The following is a 20,741-nucleotide window of genomic DNA, read 5'->3' as shown; positions in this document are numbered from 1 at the left end:
GGATGTGCATTATTATTAATAATCGCCATACTTTTTCAGAGTTCTTCTCTCCACTACGTCCTCAAAAGAGTCAAGATTGCAGCCAACAGCGGAGCTCACCTTCTTGATAAGCTTATTCAGCTTATTAGCATCAGAGACCCGCACACTACTACCTTAAAGGGGTTGTCTGGCCTTGGGGTTCAAACATGTGGTCACCATGTGACTGCAGACTTGTGAACCCTTCACAGTGCGCTGTTAGGATTCTCCGGAGCGGGTGGACTGCAGATCTGTACCCCAAGGCAGGACAACTCTTAAGAGAAAAAAAAAACTAAACCTACACACACGTACCTGAATGAGCGATCAATGATTGTGATCACATCTCCGTGTTTGAGTTGTACGGCTTTTTTAACAGTAGTTCCATTCAGTTGAGTTGGGTTCACTGAGCTTAAGTTGGTAACAAATACCTAAAACAAAAATATAAGTCCCATCAAAGACACTTGAAAAACTCCAATATTGAGATCTAAACAAATATTTGAAAATGTGGAAAAATAGAAATGTTTTTTTAGATAACATTACAGAACTTTGAAGCCATAAATATGGGGTTTGTCTTAAATGCTTATTGTCTTTGAAGACCTTGATTGATAAAAAGTTACCGTATTTTTCATTTTATATTCGTACCCCATAGTTAGAGGTAAAAAGTAAAAAAAAAAAAAAATGGGGTCAGTCTTAAGGACACTTTACACTGAGAAATCTTTGGCAGATCTGTGGTTGCAGTGAAATCATGGACATATTGTTCCAGTTGTACACAGCCACAAACCTGGCACTGATTGTCCACAATTTCACTGCAACCACAGATCTGCCACAGATTTATCTCTGTGTGTAAAGTGGCCTTTATACTCCGGTGTTGTCTTACCAGAGGGGGGCAGCAGTGGTGGTCACAGGAGGCAGAGGTTGTGCTGGCAGCCGCAGCGGGTCAGTGGTGGAGCAGGCCGCTGCGGTGAATGTATTAGTGTGTCCGCGGTCTCAGTTTAAACGATAGCGCCTGGAGCGACGCATGCGCAGATGGAGCTCTCATCCAAGAGCTTCATCTGCGCACGCGCTGACTTCCGGCGCCATCATTTGAAACTGGGACCACGGACACACTGGGACACCTGCCGCACAGCCAACACAGTCCGCACAGCCACCCACCCACACGCACAGAGTGGAAGCCAGCAGGCCACCCGCCAGCACAGAGAGGCAGCCGGCCTCTAGGACAGTAAGACAGCCGCGGCACAGACAGGCACCCGGCCGCCCTCCCGCAACCATTGACACCCAGCCGCTTGAACGCACCCGGTCGCCGCACAGACAGCCCCCCCGGTAAGCTATATTCGGATTTTAAGGTGCACCCCTCATTTTCCTCCCAAATTTTTGGGAGGAAAAGTGCGTCTTATAATCCGAAAAATACAGTAACTTTTTATTTCTTGAGGCTGAAATCTATACAGACCTTGTCAAATTTGTTAGAAGTCTATCCAGCCTAACAGCCTGGACTTCACTTTACAACAAAGGTAACAGGAGAAGCGTGCGGCCTGCATTATGCTGGAAAAGGTTTCAGCCTCTGAATGGAAATAATTCATGGTACCACTCAACGACACCAAAGTGATTTTGGAAAAGATGGGGAATGTAGCACGCTACACCCCAAAATAAGGTCAACGGACGCATGCTATGCATCAACCAACTTTCTATTGTGCCGGTGCCCAGGTTAATAGATGGGGCCTTGATGTAAGGGATCCGTAACCCAAAACTGCGCCAAGACAGCCTCATCAGTACAAACACCAACTACTCACCTCTCCATTATCCTTGACCTCAACTTTACAATGTTCTTTGGAGACATGTGGCAGCTGAATGCGGATGTCACACTCAGTTTTCCTGTAATGTGAAGAAAGGCATTAGTTTTTATCTCTGCATCCTAAAAAATTAATGGCATTAGGATACAAGATAAGAAGTGTATGTACCTTCCAAACAAGCACGATGTTGCAGTCAATGGAAAGTGAGTTCCGTCCGTTCCATTTCTTTTTATTACAACTATTTCACCATGCAGAGGCATCTTTACATCAAACTTACCTAAAAAAAGAAAACACGTTGAGTATCAATTTGGTGATAACAGCCAAGAAAACAAAAGTGACCTTAGGTCACACAGGAAAAGCTGGAGTGATCTGTCACAGCTGCGGTTATACGGTCCCGGAGAGGACAGGAGAAGGAAACGGCAGAAGTCAGATCAGTACGGTAAGTATCTGAAGAATGCACACACCCAACAAACATGATAGTGAACGAATAGAAAGAAAAAACCTTCAAAGTCCATTTACACTGCAAGTTTATTGTGAAGAGACTTTTCATATCAATCTTGCAGTGCAGTCTGCAGATCACCACTAATGAGCCAAACGCTTGTTTGTAAGGCTAGGTTCACATTTCCGTTGTTTTTCATCAGTCACATTTGTTGCTTGATGCTTTTGACTGATGCGTTGTACAACGGATGACAAGAATTGGAATTCATTGTCGGACTCCGTTGTTAAAGAGAGCGATCAGCCGATCGCTCACAGCAGCCGGCCGCCGGGTGATCAGCCGATCGCTCACAGCAGCCGGCCGCCGGGTGATCAGCCGATCGCTCACAGCAGCCGGCCGCCGGGTGATCAGCCGATCGCTCACAGCAGCCGGCCGCCGGGTGATCAGCCGATCGCTCACAGCAGCCGGCCGCCGGGTGATCAGCCGATCGCTCACAGCAGCCGGCCGCCGGGTGATCAGCCGATCGCTCACAGCAGCCGGCCGCCGGGTGATCAGCCGATCGCTCACAGCAGCCGGCCGCCGGGTGATCAGCCGATCGCTCACAGCAGCCGGCCGCCGGGTGATCAGCCGATCGCTCACAGCAGCCGGCCGCCGGGTGATCAGCCGATCGCTCACAGCAGCCGGCCGCCGGGTGATCAGCCGATCGCTCACAGCAGCCGGCCGCCGGGTGATCAGCCGATCGCTCACAGCAGCCGGCCGCCGGGTGATCAGCCGATCGCTCACAGCAGCCGGCCGCCGGGTGATCAGCCGATCGCTCACAGCAGCCGGCCGCCGGGTGATCAGCCGATCGCTCACAGCAGCCGGCCGATCAGCCGATCGCTCACAGCAGCCGGCCGATCAGCCGATCGCTCACAGCAGCCGGCCGCCGGGTGATCAGCCGATCGCTCACAGCAGCCGGCCGCCGGGTGATCAGCCGATCGCTCACAGCAGCCGGCCGCCGGGTGATCAGCCGATCGCTCACAGCAGCCGGCCGCCGGGTGATCAGCCGATCGATCACAGCAGCCGGCCGCCGGGTGATCAGCCGATCGATCACAGCAGCCGGCCGCCGGGTGATCAGCCGATCGCTCACAGCAGCCGGCCGCCGGGTGATCAGCCGATCGCTCACAGCAGCCGGCCGCCGGGTGATCAGCCGATCGCTCACAGCAGCCGGCCGCCGGGTGATCAGCCGATCGCTCACAGCAGCCGGCCGCCGGGTGATCAGCCGATCGCTCACAGCAGCCGGCCGCCGGGTGATCAGCCGATCGCTCACAGCAGCCGGCCGCCGGGTGATCAGCCGATCGCTCACAGCAGCCGGCCGCCGGGTGATCAGCCGATCGCTCACAGCAGCCGGCCGCCGGGTGATCAGCCGATCGCTCACAGCAGCCGGCCGCCGGGTGATCAGCCGATCGCTCACAGCAGCCGGCCGCCGGGTGATCAGCCGATCGCTCACAGCAGCCGGCCGCCGGGTGATCAGCCGATCGCTCACAGCAGCCGGCCGATCAGCCGATCGCTCACAGCAGCCGGCCGATCAGCCGATCGCTCACAGCAGCCGGCCGCCGGGTGATCAGCCGATCGCTCACAGCAGCCGGCCGCCGGGTGATCAGCCGATCGCTCACAGCAGCCGGCCGCCGGGTGATCAGCCGATCGATCACAGCAGCCGGCCGCCGGGTGATCAGCCGATCGATCACAGCAGCCGGCCGCCGGGTGATCAGCCGATCGATCACAGCAGCCGGCCGCCGGGTGATCAGCCGATCGATCACAGCAGCCGGCCGCCGGGTGATCAGCCGATCGATCACAGCAGCCGGCCGCCGGGTGATCAGCCGATCGATCACAGCAGCCGGCCGCCGGGTGATCAGCCGATCGATCACAGCAGCCGGCCGCCGGGTGATCAGCCGATCGATCACAGCAGCCGGCCGCCGGGTGATCAGCCGATCGATCACAGCAGCCGGCCGCCGGGTGATCAGCCGATCGCTCACAGCAGCCGGCCGCCGGGTGATCAGCCGATCGCTCACAGCAGCCGGCCGCCGGGTGATCAGCCGATCGCTCACAGCAGCCGGCCGCCGGGTGATCAGCCAATCGCTCACAGCAGCCGGCCGCCGGGTGATCAGCCAATCGCTCACAGCAGCCGGCCGCCGGGTGATCAGCCAATCGCTCACAGCAGCCGGCCGCCGGGTGATCAGCCAATCGCTCACAGCAGCCGGCCGCCGGGTGATCAGCCAATCGCTCACAGCAGCCGGCCGCCGGGTGATCAGCCAATCGCTCACAGCAGCCGGCCGCCGGGTGATCAGCCAATCGCTCACAGCAGCCGGCCGCCGGGTGATCAGCCAATCGCTCACAGCAGCCGGCCGCCGGGTGATCAGCCAATCGCTCACAGCAGCCGGCCGCCGGGTGATCAGCCAATCGCTCACAGCAGCCGGCCGCCGGGTGATCAGCCGATTGTTCGGCCGCCAAGAATGTGTGCGGGGGGTGGAGTGCAGAGTGGTTGGAGCCGAGCGGAGCCATGGTGCTGAGGACGTCAGTGCCGGGGACTGCATGGCTGGGGACGAGTGTGTGTGTACACAGATGCGGCGTGCGGGAGGGGGCGGAGCCGAGCGGGGAAGTGTCGGGCTCCCTGCACATGTAGCCAGGGTAAATATCGGGTAACTAAGCAAAACACATTGCTTAGTAACCCGACGTGTACCCTGGTTACAAGTGCAGGGAGCCAGAGAACATGCGCAGCTAAATCCTTTGGATTGCGCTGCTCAAAAAACCTTACAAGCTGCGTTCCTGCCGCCCGGCAGAGTCCTTCCACGACTGATCAGTCGGGCGGAGGATGCAACGCAGCCTCATCAGTCACAATCCGCCGCTCGTACAAGTCTATGGGAACAACAGAATCCGCCAAACGATACAAACTGACGGAAATGTGAACCTAGCCTAAGGTGAAATAATCTGTGCCGCACACAAGAATTATTCTCAAAAGCGCGTTGTCCTGTGCAAACTGAACTTGCGTAGTCAAGAAGAACGGTAGCCTGTGCGCACTTATCTACTACGGACCGACCGTTCAGTGTGCATCTGAAGAGCGGTCTGCCTGTGTGAATGAGATAATGACAATCGATCAGCAAATATTTACCGATCATTGGTTAACGTTACAAAATTGAGTAGGGTAAACATGTACCTTAGGTCAGCAGACTGCATTAACCCTTTCACGACCGGCCGATTTTTCGCTTTCCGTTTTTTTTTTTCGCCATTCTTTTTCTGAGAGACGTAACTTTTTTATTTTTCAGTCAATATGGTCATGTGAGGGCTCATTTTTTGCGGAACGAGCTGTACTTTTAAATGAAACCATCAGTTTTACCATATTGTGTACTAGAAAATGGCAAAAAAATTCCAAATGCTGAAAAATTGCAAAAAAAGTGCGATAGCACTATAGTTTTTGAGATATTTTATTCACTGTGTTCACTATATGGTAAAACTGATGTGTGGGTGTGATGCCTCAGGTCAGTGCGAGTTCGTAGACACCAAACATGTATAGGTTTACTTTTATATAAGGGGTTAAAAAAAAATCGGAAGTTTGTCCGAAAAAAGTGGCGCACGTTTTACGCCATATTCCGTGACCCGTAGCGTTCTCATTTTTTGGGATCTTAGGCTCAATGACGGCTTATTTTTTGCATCTCGAGCTGACGTTTTTAACGGTACCATTTTTGCGCAGATGCTACGTTTTGATCGCCTCTTATTGCATTTTGCGCAAACGTTGTGGCGACAAAAAAACGTCGTTTTGGCGTTTGGAATTTTTTTGCCGCCACGCCGTTTACTGATCAGATTAATTGATTTTATATTTTGATAGATCGGGCGTTTCTGAACGCGGCGATACCAAATGTGTGTATATTTTTTATTTTTTTAACCCTGTAATTTTCAATGGGGCGAATGGGGGGTGATTTGAACTTTTAGGTTTTTTTGTTTTTTTTTAATTTTTTAAAACTTATTTTTTTACTTTTTTTTTTTATTTTACTAGTCCCCCTAGGGGGCTATTGCGATCAGCATTCCGATCGCTCTGCAGTATCTGCTGATCACAGCTGGAAGGCTGTAAACAGCAGATACGCTGTCTTTCTCTTTTGCTGTGCCCCAGGCACAGCGAAAGTGAAACCAATTCATGTGTAGTACAGGAGTCATCACATGACCCTGTACTACCATGACAACTATCGGGAGTCACGTGATCGCGTCACGTGACTTCCGGTTTCGGCGGTAAGTAAAACTTTACCGCGATTGCGCTTATAATGGCGCTGTCATGTATTGACAGCGCCATTATAAGGGGTTAATCGGCACGAGCAGATAACGATTCTGCTCGTGCCTAGCAGGCACACATCTCAGCTGTGAAAATCAGCTGAGATGTGTGCCGATCGCGGCATGCTGCCGCCGGAGGACCCCGGGCAGTAAGATTATGTCATTTAGGACGTAATTTTACGGCCCGCGGTCGTTAAGGGGTTAAAGCGGTTGTCCATTACTTTAAACATTAATGGCCTGTCCTTAGGATAGGTCAATGATCGGCCGTGTGTCCATTATTCCCCTATTAAAGGGATCCTGTCATCAGGTTTTTCCCTTATGAACTGTGGCCACCATCTGTGAGCCCTTATATACAGCATCCCAGAATACTGTATATAACAGCCCAAGCCACGCTTTATAACATAAAAAACACTTTTATAATACTAACTTATGGTGTGGTCCGGTCCAATGGGTGTCACTGCTCTGGGTCCGGCGCCTCCTCCATCTTGTGCAATCTTCGTCCTCCTGCCCAGTGTGCCTGACGTGTCCTGCAGTGCATGCGCGCTTTGATCTGCCCGGCCAAGGGCAGACCAAAGCACTGCAGTGCGCATGCATGGGCAGTCTTAAAGGGAACCAATCACCAGGATTTTCGTATATAACTGGGCGGCACGGTGGCTCAGTGGTTAGCACTGCAGCCTTGCAGCGCTGGGGTCCTGGGTTTAAATCCCACCAAGGACACCATCTGCAAGGAGTTTGTATGTTCTCCCCGTGTTTGTGTGGGTTTCCTCCGGGTTCTCCGGTTTCCTCCCACACTCTAAAGACATACATATAGGGACTCTAGATTGTGAACCCCAATGGGGACAGTATTGTCAATGTATGCAAAGCGCTGTGGAATTAATAGCACTATATAAATGAATAAAATTATTATTAATTATATAACGTAAAGCCAGTGCTATACTGGCACTATCAGGCTGATTCTATACATACCTGTAGTGGGTCACCTCAGATGTTTAGGTTTTGAAATCCAAGAAAGTAAAATTTATAAAAATCGGCAGCTTCTTGACTGACAGCAGCTGAGGATCAGACAATATCTGGGGGAGGGGTATACATAATTATTCCCTTTAGAATTAGCATAAGTATTATACAATCTATGGCCCCACCCCTTCTGGTCACATGGGTATGACCTCACCACAGGTCCTGGAAGTGAAAAGTTACATCGAATGTATAATACTTATGCTAACTCTCACAGGGGGAGGAGATAACTATGAATTCCACCCCCAGATATTATCTGATCCTCAGCTGCTGTCACTCAAGCAGCTGCCGATTTTATAAACTTTACTTTCTTGGATTTCAAAACGTATACATCCGAGCTGACAACTACAGGTATGTATAGAATCAGCCTGATAGTGCCAGTATAGCACTGGCTTTACGTTATATACAAAACTGCTGGTGATTGGATTCCCTTTAACCTTTGCTCACGCCTGCACATTACCATACTTTGCTTTGCCCTCAGCAGGGTAGAAGAAAGTGTGTATGCGCAGGAGCACAACGGAGGCTTCTCTGTGAATAACGCAGGACGCATCATGCACATGGGGTTGAGCAGGAGGGCGGCGGTCACAAGAGAGGAGGAGGCGCTGGACCAGCGACACCCATCGGACCAGACCGCCTCCTTGGTGAGTATTACAAAGGTGTTTTTTTACGTCACAAAGCATTCCAGAATACTGTATATAAGGGCTCACTGGTGGTGGCCGCAGCTCATAAGGGAAATACCTGGTGACAGGTTCCCTTTAACACAATAACACAATGATAATGTATTGCCATGGGAGGTGGGAGCCTGCCATGACTGAACTAATGTAAAGACCAGCCTGTGGATCGGCTTCATAGGAGAGAGTGATTTTCTCTACATGCTGCAAAACAGAACTACAGTACTGTATACAGAGCTAGCGATCAGACACGTAAGCTAAACATTGAAACTGCAACACCAAGAATGAAAACATGGAATTATGGAAACATAGGATGGGTAGACATGTTATAGATATGAAGAAAAAAAAAAAAAGTTTCAAAACATTTTATTTAGTATTGCGTATGAGCGCTATGTACAGAGATCACGGCACTTAGACTTGTCTGGAGAATGTTCTGCCACACGATGTTCTTGGGCAAATCATCAAGATCGGATGCTGGCAGCTACTTTTGTATCTTGATGCCCCAAGTTGGGAGAGGCTACAAGCCAAATTAGCAGGTTTAGGTCACAGGCTGCTGACAGTAGAACGAGCAGCTGGGTCATTCCATTCTTGCGTTACATTCACAAGCCAAAAACTAAGTTAATAATGGCTTCAGACTGTTCTTTGAAGGCAGCCACAAAAAGGAGTGAATGTATATTGTACATTGCACTATTCTCAATAGATTTCAACATATTTAATTTGTATTGTTGAAAAATCAAACTACAATGTTATTACTTGGTAACTTACGTTACACAAAAAGAAACGAGGTACCAACTAATAACATAACAGTATTTTGTTGAAATCTATTGAGAATAGTGCAATGTACAATATACATTCACTCATTTTTGTGGCTGCCTTCATAGAACAGTCTGAAGCCATTATTAACTCAGCTTTTGGCTTGTGAATGTAACGTAAGTTACCATGGAATGACCCAGCTTGGTGTGTTGAGAAACCTCTCCTGGAGATTAATCTATGGATATCATTGTGTCAAAGGCAAAAGGAGGCTCATTGTGAAAGAATATAGTCCAACCGTCCAGCAAAACCAATCTCTATATGGAGACCATGTTGGCAATGTCATCACGGTCCTACTTCTGGGATTATGGTTCTGGTGGCATAATCTACAATAGCCAGACAGCTCTAGCCTTCATGCCAGGTACAGTAACACAGTGGTAGAACCAGTGGTATGGCCATTTCTCTACAGTGTTCCAAGACATGTTTTTCAACATAACAGACTGCACGCTGCTTGTGCAACAGTGACCAGACTGCATGGCCTAAACCTGCTAACATGGCCAACAGCGTCTCCACACTTGTCTCGCATCGATAACATCTGGGACGTCGTTGGTCAGTGATTATACCGCCAGCAGAGGATCTTGATGACTTTCCCAAGTGCATTCAGTGCAAAACATTCATCCGACAACTATGAACCCCTTCACAACATCCATGTACTGAACAAGTCGACAGGGGCGTTATTGAGCAGGGCGATTGTTAACCTATTAAATCGTGCTGTCAAAAAACAGCAGCAGATAGCACAAGCAGACATGGGGGTGCGCCTGTGACGTAATTGCGGGTCACAGGTTGCTATGGCAGCGGGGAGGAGGGGTCTGATGAAGACCTCCAGGCTTGTCTTAGCAGTGCTCCCTTGAAACTCTGCCTGTGGCTGGGCTTCAACAGAGTGTGATTTTTCACTATATGCAATGCTGTATATACAGTTAGCCGTTACGTGGCAGTGGGCTTGATACAGTCTAATCAGAATTTTAAACCAAGAACCTCGTGTTCAGGTATATTCATTTTTGCCTAGCAAATTTAGATCAACTGATTATTTTTGGATGCGCGGTTCAGGTCTTTTTTTTTTCTCCAACTATGTTGCATTGCTGTATATGCCAAAAATGATCAGACTATCACAGCTTACCTAAGTGACTAATGAATACAATGAAAAACAAAATATATGGAAAAAGAAAAGTACAAGTTTAAATCACCACCCCACAAAATTTTCCCCTTTATTAAACAAATTATAACAAGACCCACATATGTGGTATCGCCACGTTAAAGAGTCTGATCAAAATATAAAAATAATTAATCAGTAAACTAAAGAAAAAAAAAAAATCAAGAATGCTAAAATTACATTAACTACAAAAATGCTGTAAAAAGCAATCAAAACACCATACCTATCCCTATTACAAGTCTTGTTAAATGGCAACCCCCCCATTTTTTGTTTGCAAAGTTAAAAAAAAAAATGACCCCATAAATATTTTTTTCTTTTTGTTATCACCGTAATTGTATTGATGAGGACTATATATATCGAGGTCATTTGTACAAAATGTACACCATACAAATTCTAAAACCATGTCAGAAGTGTGTATTTTGTCCCCCCCAATTACTCAACCATATGGAATTTTTCCCATGTTTTATAGTAAGCTATGTGGTAAAATGAATGGTATTCAAAAGTACAACGTGTCTCCCAAAAAAACAAGCCCTCATGTCTATGTGGACAGAAAATAAAGTTATGGCACTGGGAAGGAGAGGAAAGGGAAAAAGGAAAAGAAAAAAAAAACAAAAAAAACAATTGGGTCGCATCAGGAAGGGGTAAATAACCTCACTGCAAGTGCAAGCTGCAAGTGCAGGGATTTCTGCATGTGGCGCTCACTCAATACTGAAACATGGAGAAGTTTTGAAAGTTTAGCTTCAATAAATTGCAAATCCTGCGGTTTCCAATATTCCATAACTTCTTTCTTTGTGTTGTATAAAATATTTTTAAAGGGGGACAATAAAAAAAAAAAAAAAACACAAATTTGTTATTGCTGTAACTGTTCTGAAGAACCACGATTCCAAGTAATTTTTACAGCACAATGTGCGATAAAAAAATAATAAAAAAGGTGGAATTGCTGTTTTTCACAAGTTCACCTCACATAGACTCTTTCCCCTTTACAGAACATTGCACAGTAAAATAAATGCTGTCAAAACTACAGTCAATCTCTCACAACAAAAAGCCCTCATATGGCGGCTATGTCGACGGAAGGAATAAAAAAAAAAAAAAAAAAAAAAAGCTATGGCTTATGGAAGGGGGTTAAAAAAAAGAAAAAAAAAGGCCTGACGGGAAGGGATTAGAAGATTGCCTTTTATAAATGCCTGGTCAGCATGGTGGCTTGCACTGTTGCTTTGCAGCGCTGGGGTCATGGGTTCAAATCCCACCAGGACATCTGCAAGGAGTTTGTAAGTTCTCCCCGTGTTAGTGTGGTGTTTCCTCCCACACCAAATACATACTGATAGATGTAGATTGTGAGCCCCAATGTGGACAGTGATGATCACATCTGTAAAGCGCTGCGGAACATGCTGCAAATATAACATCATACTAATACTGAAGTGTGTGACCCAATGCTGTGTCTGCAGAGAACAGTAACCCATGTGTTCTGACATTGGTGCTGGTCCCAGACTTTTCAGAAGACAGTCAGATTGCCATGGCCATTCGGCCAAGAAGCAGAACTGTAAGGTTGGCATCATTATTACAACATTTACCTTCACATCTATAATTATAGACTTGATCATCCCTTTAAATTCCTGGTATATACACTTAAAGGAACAGCACTCCAAACCTTCTGACGTTTATAAGAATTATACCATATAGGCAAAATATAGATGTGAATAACGCGTTTCGGCAATTAGTGAGCCTTTTTCAAAACATCTCAATTTCAAAGGGTCACTAATAGCCAAAACGAGTTATTTACTCCTGTATTTTGCCTATATGGAATAATGCCTTATAAATTTGGTCGGCAAGGTGGCTCAGTGGTTAACACTGCAGTCTTGCAGCGCTGGGGACCTGGGTTCAAATCCCACCAAGGACACCATCTGCAAGGAGTCTGTATGTTCTCCCCGTGTTTGCGTGGGTTTCCTCCGAGTATTCCAGTTTCCTCCCACACTCCAAAGACATACAGATAGGGACTCTAGATTGTGAGCCCCAATGGGGACAGTGATGCCAATGTATGTAAAGCGCTGTGGAATTAACAGCGCTATATAAATTATTATTAAGATTTGGAGTGCCGGTCCTATACATGTATATACGGTTTCTTTAAATTCCTAGTGTTAAGGTGTCCAACATTCTGTACACGTTAGAAGCTAATTTGATCACCAAGGAGCCCGAAATATCCAGTATCATCCACTCACGGATGACACCCAGGAGCATTTGTATGGCAGTCAAGCTTTACAGCAGATTTGTAGGATCGGTACAATGGCTGCATCCCCAACACGATGTAATAATATTAAAAATGCGGGTGCAGGGTGGAATAATTCACATATAAAATATATATATATATAAAAGGCATTTATCAGCAATAAGCAGCTATGCTACACAACCAGTGCACCACGTGAGAGGCCGCCTCCATCCAGCAGTGTAAGTGCTGCCAGCCTGTGTGCGGAGCGTTATCTACAGTGAGGCCTGTCACAACACCGCAGCACATGTCTACAGCCGTCATGTCCTCCCCAGGACTGAACACGTGTATGGCAGAATCCTGCAAGCAGCTAATGATGCCCACGGCCGGACACAAACTACAGCAACACACAAATGTGACCCATCGGCTCAATAGAAGTCTGAGACTATAACAAGACTTCTGGCTTCATTCTGATCTCATACTTAGGCTAGTTTCACACTTGCGTTTTTTTCCTTCAGTCACAATCCACCGTTTTGGAAAACAGCGAAATCAGTTAACAGATTCCGCTGCTTCCCATAGACTTGTATGGACGACGCATTGCGACTGATGGTCCTGCGTTGCATCCGCCAAGCGGAAAGAACGCAGCATGTAGCATTTTTCTGCGCTTCCCTGAGCAGCAAAAAAACGCAATGTGCTGAATTCCGTCGGCGTCCGTCGTTTTTATAATGGAAGCCTATGGTGGCGGATTCCTGTGACGCATCCGTTTTTACACAACTGAGCATGCTCAGTTGAGTAATTGTTGGGAAAAAAAGCTACAACGGACCCTTCAAAAGGTGCTCTCTCAATCAACTAGGTTCTCATTCATGTACAGGACGGCAGATAACGCTCGCTACGGTTCTGTTAGGACTCCCAGAAAACTCAGACATCATTGCTCTATTCACTGTCTTTGGGGCTGAAGAGACAGCAAAGAGATGAACCCGTCAAAAAAAAAAAAAACATGAATAATGCAGTTATGCCCATGTGTGTTCATCACTTCAGTGAAAGAAACTCTTAGAGCCCCTTTCTGGTGACGAGAAGGATCTCATACAATAAACAATGGATAGGTGATAACTTGTTAAAGTGGCTCTCTGTGCATTCACTGTCAGGATTGCCCTCAATTGCCCAGATGGATAGAACGGTCAGTGCACAATTGACATATTGATGGGACGTGCGCTGACCAGATCCTCAGAATATAAATCATAGTTCCACATGTCCATCCCAGTCTACAGCCAACACAGTGGCAGTCAAGGGCGCCACCCCCCCCAGTCTAGCCGCCACAGGGGCGGCCGCCCCCCCGCAGTCTAGCCGCCACAGGGGCGGTGGCCACCCCGCAGTCTAGCCGCCACAGGGGCGGTGGCCACCCCCCAGTCTAGCCGCCACAGGGGCGGTGGCCACCCCCCAGTCTAGCTGCCACAGGGGCGGTGGCCACCCCCCAGTCTAGCCGCCACAGGGGCGGTGGCCACCCCCCAGTCTAGCCGCCACAGGGGCGGTGGCCACCCCCCAGTCTAGCCGCCACAGGGGCGGTGGCCACCCCCCAGTCTAGCCGCCACAGGGGCGGTGGCCACCCCCCAGTCTAGCCGCCACAGGGGCGGTGGCCACCCCCCGCAGTCTAGCCGCCACAGGGTCGGTGGCCACCCCCCAGTCTAGCCGCCACAGGGGCGGTGGCCACCCCCCAGTCTAGCCGCCACAGGGGCGGTGGCCACCCCCCAGTCTAGCCGCCACAGGGGCGGTGGCCACCCCCCAGTCTAGCCGCCACAGGGGCGGTGGCCACCCCCCCAGTCTAGCCGCCACAGGGGCGGTGGCCACCCCCCAGTCTAGCCGCCACAGGGGCGGTGGCCACCCCCCAGTCTAGCCGCCACAGGGGCGGTGGCCACCCCCCAGTCTAGCCGCCACAGGGGCGGTGGCCACCCCCCAGTCTAGCCGCCACAGGGGCGGTGGCCACCCCCCAGTCTAGCCGCCACAGGGGCGGTGGCCACCCCCCAGTCTAGCCGCCACAGGGGCGGTGGCCACCCCCCAGTCTAGCCGCCACAGGGGCGGTGGCCACCCCCCAGTCTAGCCGCCACAGGGGCGGTGGCCACCCCCCAGTCTAGCCGCCACAGGGGCGGTGGCCACCCCCCCAGTCTAGCCGCCACAGGGGCGGTGGCCACCCCCCAGTCTAGCCGCCACAGGGGCGGTGGCCACCCCCCAGTCTAGCCGCCACAGGGGCGGTGGCCACCCCCCAGTCTAGCCGCCACAGGGGCGGTGGCCACCCCCCAGTCTAGCCGCCACAGGGGCGGTGGCCACCCCCCAGTCTAGCCGCCACAGGGGCGGTGGCCACCCCCCAGTCTAGCCGCCACAGGGGCGGTGGCCACCCCCCAGTCTAGCCGCCACAGGGGCGGTGGCCACCCCCCAGTCTAGCCGCCACAGGGGCGGTGGCCACCCCCCAGTCTAGCCGCCACAGGGGCGGTGGCCACCCCCCAGTCTAGCCGCCACAGGGGCGGTGGCCACCCCCCAGTCTAGCCGCCACAGGGGTAGCTACGCAACCCCCTAAATCTGCAGATGACACAGCGGAAGCCATGTAACCATCCAACTCTACAGACGGCACAGCAGCAGCCGCGTGACCAACCAAATCTACATAAGACAGAAGAGCGGCCACATGTCCCCCCAGTCTATAGATGTCACAGCGGCTAGATCTTTATATGGAGGGGAAAGCACTGCCAGGAATTGCCATATTTAGATCAAGACAGTAAAGCCCCTCTTCACAGTCAGCCCTAGGCTCCATTTGCTTATTCTAACACTGGACTCCACAGGAGGGAATCGTGCCCTGTAGTACACCAGGTACCTGTCTTCTGCATACTGTCATCCAGGTGGAGGTTACAAGATCACACTTTGCCCCTGTCTATAAGACCCTTTATAAAAGACACATCAAGAGTTCAAAAACAAAGTTACGTGCCTGGGGTCATCATCCGGCCACTACATGGACATCCCACAGATCTGTCCTAAAGCAGTAAATACTAGTGGATCAGACCCAAAGTCAGATCCACGAGGGTCTCAGCACCCACAGAGCAGGAGTCATGACAGATCCAACCAAGGCCGTGATTAACCCCATCATCACCTTCCCTAACCTACAGACATCCTGATGTGAGGAGCGCTCCCCGCTGTCCATGGTGATGAAATAGGTAACACACAGCTGGACAGACAGGGACAAGTAACGTGCAGCAGCTGCGAGTGCCCTGACAGCTGCATGCTGGGAGTTGTAGTCCTACCTACACAGAGGTATGGCCACCAGCATCCCACACATAGATTGTCCCGGGGTGAACTTGGACCTGCTCTCCCACAGCAGAGGCGATGTAACTAAGCCCCGCCAAGTCCCCCAGGAGAGGAGGAGGGCTCCAGCTGAACCCGCGGCCCACAAACGAACTTTGCGGTGTATTGGTACCACTCGCTTGCCGTACAAGACCAAAACGCCGTGCGACGGGTTAAAAATCAAGGCAAAAAGCCCGCGTGACATCGCCGGACGTCGCGGACACAAATTGGCGGGCTTCCCCGCTACCTCGCAAGCCAAGAAACTTCACCCCGCCACTATGCCGCCATTACCCACCTGAGCTGTCGATAAAGGCTACCGATGCGGATCGCTCAGCCCATTAATGAGGGGAGAGCCTGAAGCCGCCACCGGACCGCACCGACCACAACAGCTCTGCCGTCCGTTACTAGCACTCGGCGCCTCCGCGCGGAATCATCAGGGCGCACGCGCGAAGCCAGCGCCAAGTGTTTGGCCGTGAGCTATCGATTTCCCGTATCCTTCCGCCACCTCACTTACCGGTGAACTTGACAAAGACGTCCTAGAGGCCCGCAGTACTTTAGCCGCTGCTAACTTTCACCTTTAGCACGAGCCAGCCTTAATATGGATGGTGGTGTTCGAAGGTAATGTTAAGGGATTCTATCCGGGGTACTATTTCGCAAAGCGTAAGGATACCATGAATATGTATGAAGTTTTAAAAAGTGTTCGAAAAGCAGCGCGAAGCTCGATGATTGGCGCGTTGAGCCCACGTGATTGGAGGAGTGGCCAATCTGATGCGAGGTGGGCGTGTTCGAAGGAGGGGTAAAAAAGGCGCGCAGTCTCCTCAAACAAAGACGACGAAGGGGAACTGCTTCATTATGGCGGCAAAACGCTGCTGAGAGAAATAAACAATAAAAACGTGTCAGAGCTGCTACTGGTGTGACCAGAACGTCATTTTACACAACCATAAACACAAATGCACCCGAAATGAGGGCGCTGGTGTGACATTTCCAGTCAGAATGATGGCTATAGCCCTCTGCTTTATGTATATTGATTATAGCTCCGTCTATAATTACAGGACTGCACCTATTAAACCTGACATACGTAATGTATGTGGAGGAGCCAATCTCTGAGAGGAATTGCTGGCATTTGTAGTGAAAAACTGCAGGAAAATGATATATATACTCCCTAATTACAGTGATCCGTCAGCCTGCATAATCAGTGCTGAGAATGGTAAGGCTAAGGATTTAATCACGCCTGATTATATCAATCTAATTTTGATTTTTCTGAGGCAAAGTTCGTCGATCGGACTGCACACAGAGCGTGTTACAGCGATCGGCCCTGTTCACACTAACAATTTTAGAAATAGACCCGCAAGAGGGTTCAATGTAGTGAAAAAACATGCATCTTGCACTGTCGGATTCTGTTTTACATCAGGAAATTGACAAAGGAAGACGATGGTGACTGAAAAAAATTTGATATGTTAAACGGATAGGAAAAAGAATGAGTTTTATCCCCATTTATGCGTTGGGACATTAGTAAAACACACATACAAAATGTATGCTATAAAGGTGCAAAAGGGACAGGGAAATAGACAAACACATACAAAACGGACGCGTGTGTGGAGGAAAATACTCATTCAAAGCCCATGTCAAAACGCACAACGCTTCTGGATACGACTCAAAAGAAAGCTCACTCTCCACAGGCTCGCAAGCCCGTTGCCTCGGGGTTTCCTTCGACTCTGCTCTATCATTCAAGCCACACATCCAAGCCCTCTCCACCTCTTGCCGACCACAGCTCAAAAATATCTCCTGGATTCGTGCATTCCTTTACCAAGAATCAGCAAAAACACTAATGCATACCCCCATCATCTCCCACCTCGACCACTGCAACCTTCTGCCCTGTGACCTCTATTCTAACACTCTTGCACCCCTTCAATCTATCCTAAACTCTGATACCCAATTAATCCACCTCCCCTCACTACTCCCCAGCCTCTCCTCTCTGCCAATTCCTTCATTGCCCAAAGGCTCCAATTCAAAACACTAACCATGACGTACAAAGCCACCCGTAACTTGTCTCCTCCTTACATATGTGACCTAGTCTCCCGGTACCTACCTGGACAGAACCTTAGATCCTCACAAGATCTCCTTCTCTACTCCCCTCATGTTCTCTTCCCATAATCGCATACAACATTTCTCCTGTGCATGATCAGGTCACAGTCGCATGACACTCGGCTCAAGCTCTGCTGCAAGCCTGTTTCGGGGGTCTCGCATCGGATGCTCTCGCATCGGATGCCATACACTAATGTGTCTTGCAGCCTAAGCGTAATTCTGGGATGAGGGTCAGCATAGGGCTCCCCCTTAGCTTGAGGGTAGATGGCAAGAGCCCCAGTTTCTCTCCCATCTGGTCACGTTCTGGCGTGACATCACTGCTCACTTTGTGTCAACAGAAATATAGAAAAATTATAGCTCACAAAAACTTTTTTGTTAAAAAAAAAAAGGCATTTTTTTTGTGTGATAGTAGCCAAACATAAAAAAATCTAAATCTGACATCAGTGCAATCGACCCGTACTGAGCTGACCCGTACAATAAAGCCTCCTTATAACTTATCCCGCATGGTTAATGGAGTAAAAAATAAAATAAAATCCTTAACCCGCTGTTGTTGTTCATTGTTACTCACAAAGCTCGCCCTAAGGCTTGGCTGACATTTATCCTGCTCTGTATGCTGAGCGCTTATATCAGAGTTTCTGTGTAAATCGCTGAAATACGTAATTCAGACGGTACCCAAGACGGAAGAGTCCCAATAATGAGGCAGATGGAGTCACCTTGGACTCTCTCTGGCCTATGATCCGGTCATGCATCTCATTTTAGATGTGCAAAAAAGTGCAGTTGACCACCTCTTTTGTGCACATTTTAGAAGCCAGACACTGCCGAACAGAAGCCACACAGAGTGCGGAATAACTGCTGCCTCATTAGTGAATGGATCCGTCAGGGATTTAATCTGAATCACGTGTTTCGGAGATGTAGATGGAAACCCTGGTGTAAGTGCTCAGCAGAGAGCACAGGATAAATGTAAACTGATCCAAAATGTCCTGTACCACAAAATGCCACCAAAAAATGATTTTTATCAGCTCACAAGAAAACACAAGAAAGTCCGCACTCAGGGTTATTATCTAACAGAAATACAGAAATATATTAGTGGCACAAAGGCTCTGAAAAAGTGCTATGACTCTTCGCCAACCAAAAGAAATCCAGCAAAATCTTTGCTCCCAAATCCAAATGCCCCCCTCCCTTATGAGCCCCGCAGTGTGCCTAAACAACAGTTAGCATCCACATGTTTGGTATTTCTGTAGTGAGAAGAGCCAACTAAATTTACAGGGTGCAGGTCTACAGCAGCTCACGTTGGGCACAATATACGGGCGCTAAAGTGGCAGATTTCCATTTTCACTCTGCATTATTAATCATTGCTATTTTCTGCACTATATAACTTCTATTACTGTCCACACATTTATCATTACTTGATGTGAGTGAGGAAGCCCGCTTAATTTATGGGGCGGTGTCTCCAGAAACACGAGCTGAGCACTATGCATGGACACGACAATGTACAAGCACTACAATGGCAGATTTCCATTTTCACTCTGCCACATTCTTTGCTGCTTGTTCTGGAAAACAGCCATGTAGTCAAAGTCATCACTATGCAAGTAGATGAATTCCGAAAGGGGTGTCATTTCCAAATTGGTCACTTGAAGGAGGTTTCTGCTCTTCTAGCACTTAGGGGCTCTGTATACAAAGTCTGCAAACTATTCTAGGAAAGCCTGCAGTCCAAAGTCAAATGGCGATCTTTTTCCCCTGAGTCTCGGCGCATGGCTAAACGGTACTGTATAGTCACAAATGGGGTTTTGTCACGTTCACAAGAAATTATGTTATAATTATGCAACCATATTTATCTATTTCATTTTGTGAAAATGTAAACTGTGTGGCTAAAACAACATTTAAGTGGTAAAAATGTAATTATTTTTTCTTCACCACCCAATGGTATAACATTTTGTGATAGACCTGTGGTGTCTGTATGCTCATTACACTCCTAGGTGAAATAATTGAGAGGTGTAGTTTGTATGATAGGGTCATTTATGTGAGATTTCTGCTCTTCTAACACCTCAGGGTCTTTGCCCATGTGACATGGCACCCTCAAACCATTCCAGCCAGATCTGCACTTCAGTGTGGGGTCCCTTCTGAGGTTGACACTGTGCCTGAAAGGTAGTTTCTGATCAAATATGGGGTATTGCCCTACTCAGGAGAAATTGCGTAATACATATTGTGTTCCATTTTCTCTTGTTACCATTGTAAAAATTAAAAGTTTGTGCCTTCAGCATAAGTTTTGTAGAAAAAAAACTCGTAATATTTCATTTTCATGATCCAATACTATAAATTTCTGTGAGGCACCAATGGGTTCAAGATGCTCAACAAACCCCTAGATACATTTCTTGAGGGGTGTAGTTCCCCAAATGGTTTCACTTTTAAGGGGTTTCTGCTGTTTTGGAACCTCGGTGGCTCTGCAACCATGACATGGCGTCCACAATCCATTCCATACAATTTTGCCCTTTAAAAACCAAATCGTGCTCCTTCCATTCTGAGCCCTGCCAAATGACCAAATAGTAGTTTTCCATTACATATGGGTTATTGGTGTACTCAGGAGAAATTGCACAACAAATTATATGGTGCATTTTTCCCTGTAACCCTTGTGAAATTGCTAAATTTAGAGCTAAAATAACATTTCTTTATCGTTCCTATGGGAGACCCAGACATTGGGTGTATAGCTTCTGCCTCCGGAGGACACACAAAGTACTACACTAAAAAGTGTAGCTCCTCCCTCTGAGCCTATACACCCCCTGGAGAACCAGATCTAGCCAGTTCATTGCTTTGTGTTCAGGAGGCATACATCCACACATGCATTCTCATCTGATTTTTCATTTTTGGAAAGATTTTGAAGAAAAGTGGGTCCAAGTCTGGACCCCCGGCATGTCCCTTCTCACCCCACTGTGTCGGCGGTGTTGTTAAGGTTGAT

At 48.9% G+C, this 20,741-nt stretch overlaps 1 protein-coding gene across 3 annotated transcripts in view; it reads right to left on the bottom strand.

Moving 5' to 3' along the window:
- MKI67 (marker of proliferation Ki-67) overlaps positions 1 to 16,137 on the bottom strand; it is a 290,198-nt gene extending 274,061 nt beyond the window's left edge. For all 3 annotated transcript variants that reach the window (XM_075348448.1, XM_075348449.1, XM_075348450.1), the window contains exons 1-4: positions 15,999 to 16,137; positions 1,971 to 2,079; positions 1,803 to 1,884; positions 328 to 443 (exon numbers count right to left, since the gene is read on the bottom strand). In XM_075348448.1, the coding sequence (XP_075204563.1) occupies positions 328 to 443; positions 1,803 to 1,884; positions 1,971 to 2,062 (290 nt within the window). In that variant the 5' untranslated portion in view covers positions 2,063 to 2,079; positions 15,999 to 16,137. The remainder of the gene's footprint in view (positions 1 to 327; positions 444 to 1,802; positions 1,885 to 1,970; positions 2,080 to 15,998) is intronic.
- Between the last annotated feature and the right edge of the window lie 4,604 nt (positions 16,138 to 20,741).

This window comes from Anomaloglossus baeobatrachus, chromosome 5 (genome assembly GCF_048569485.1).
Source record: "Anomaloglossus baeobatrachus isolate aAnoBae1 chromosome 5, aAnoBae1.hap1, whole genome shotgun sequence".
NCBI classification, from domain to species: domain Eukaryota; kingdom Metazoa; phylum Chordata; class Amphibia; order Anura; family Aromobatidae; genus Anomaloglossus; species Anomaloglossus baeobatrachus.
This window is presented reverse-complemented; position numbering and strand designations above follow the sequence as displayed.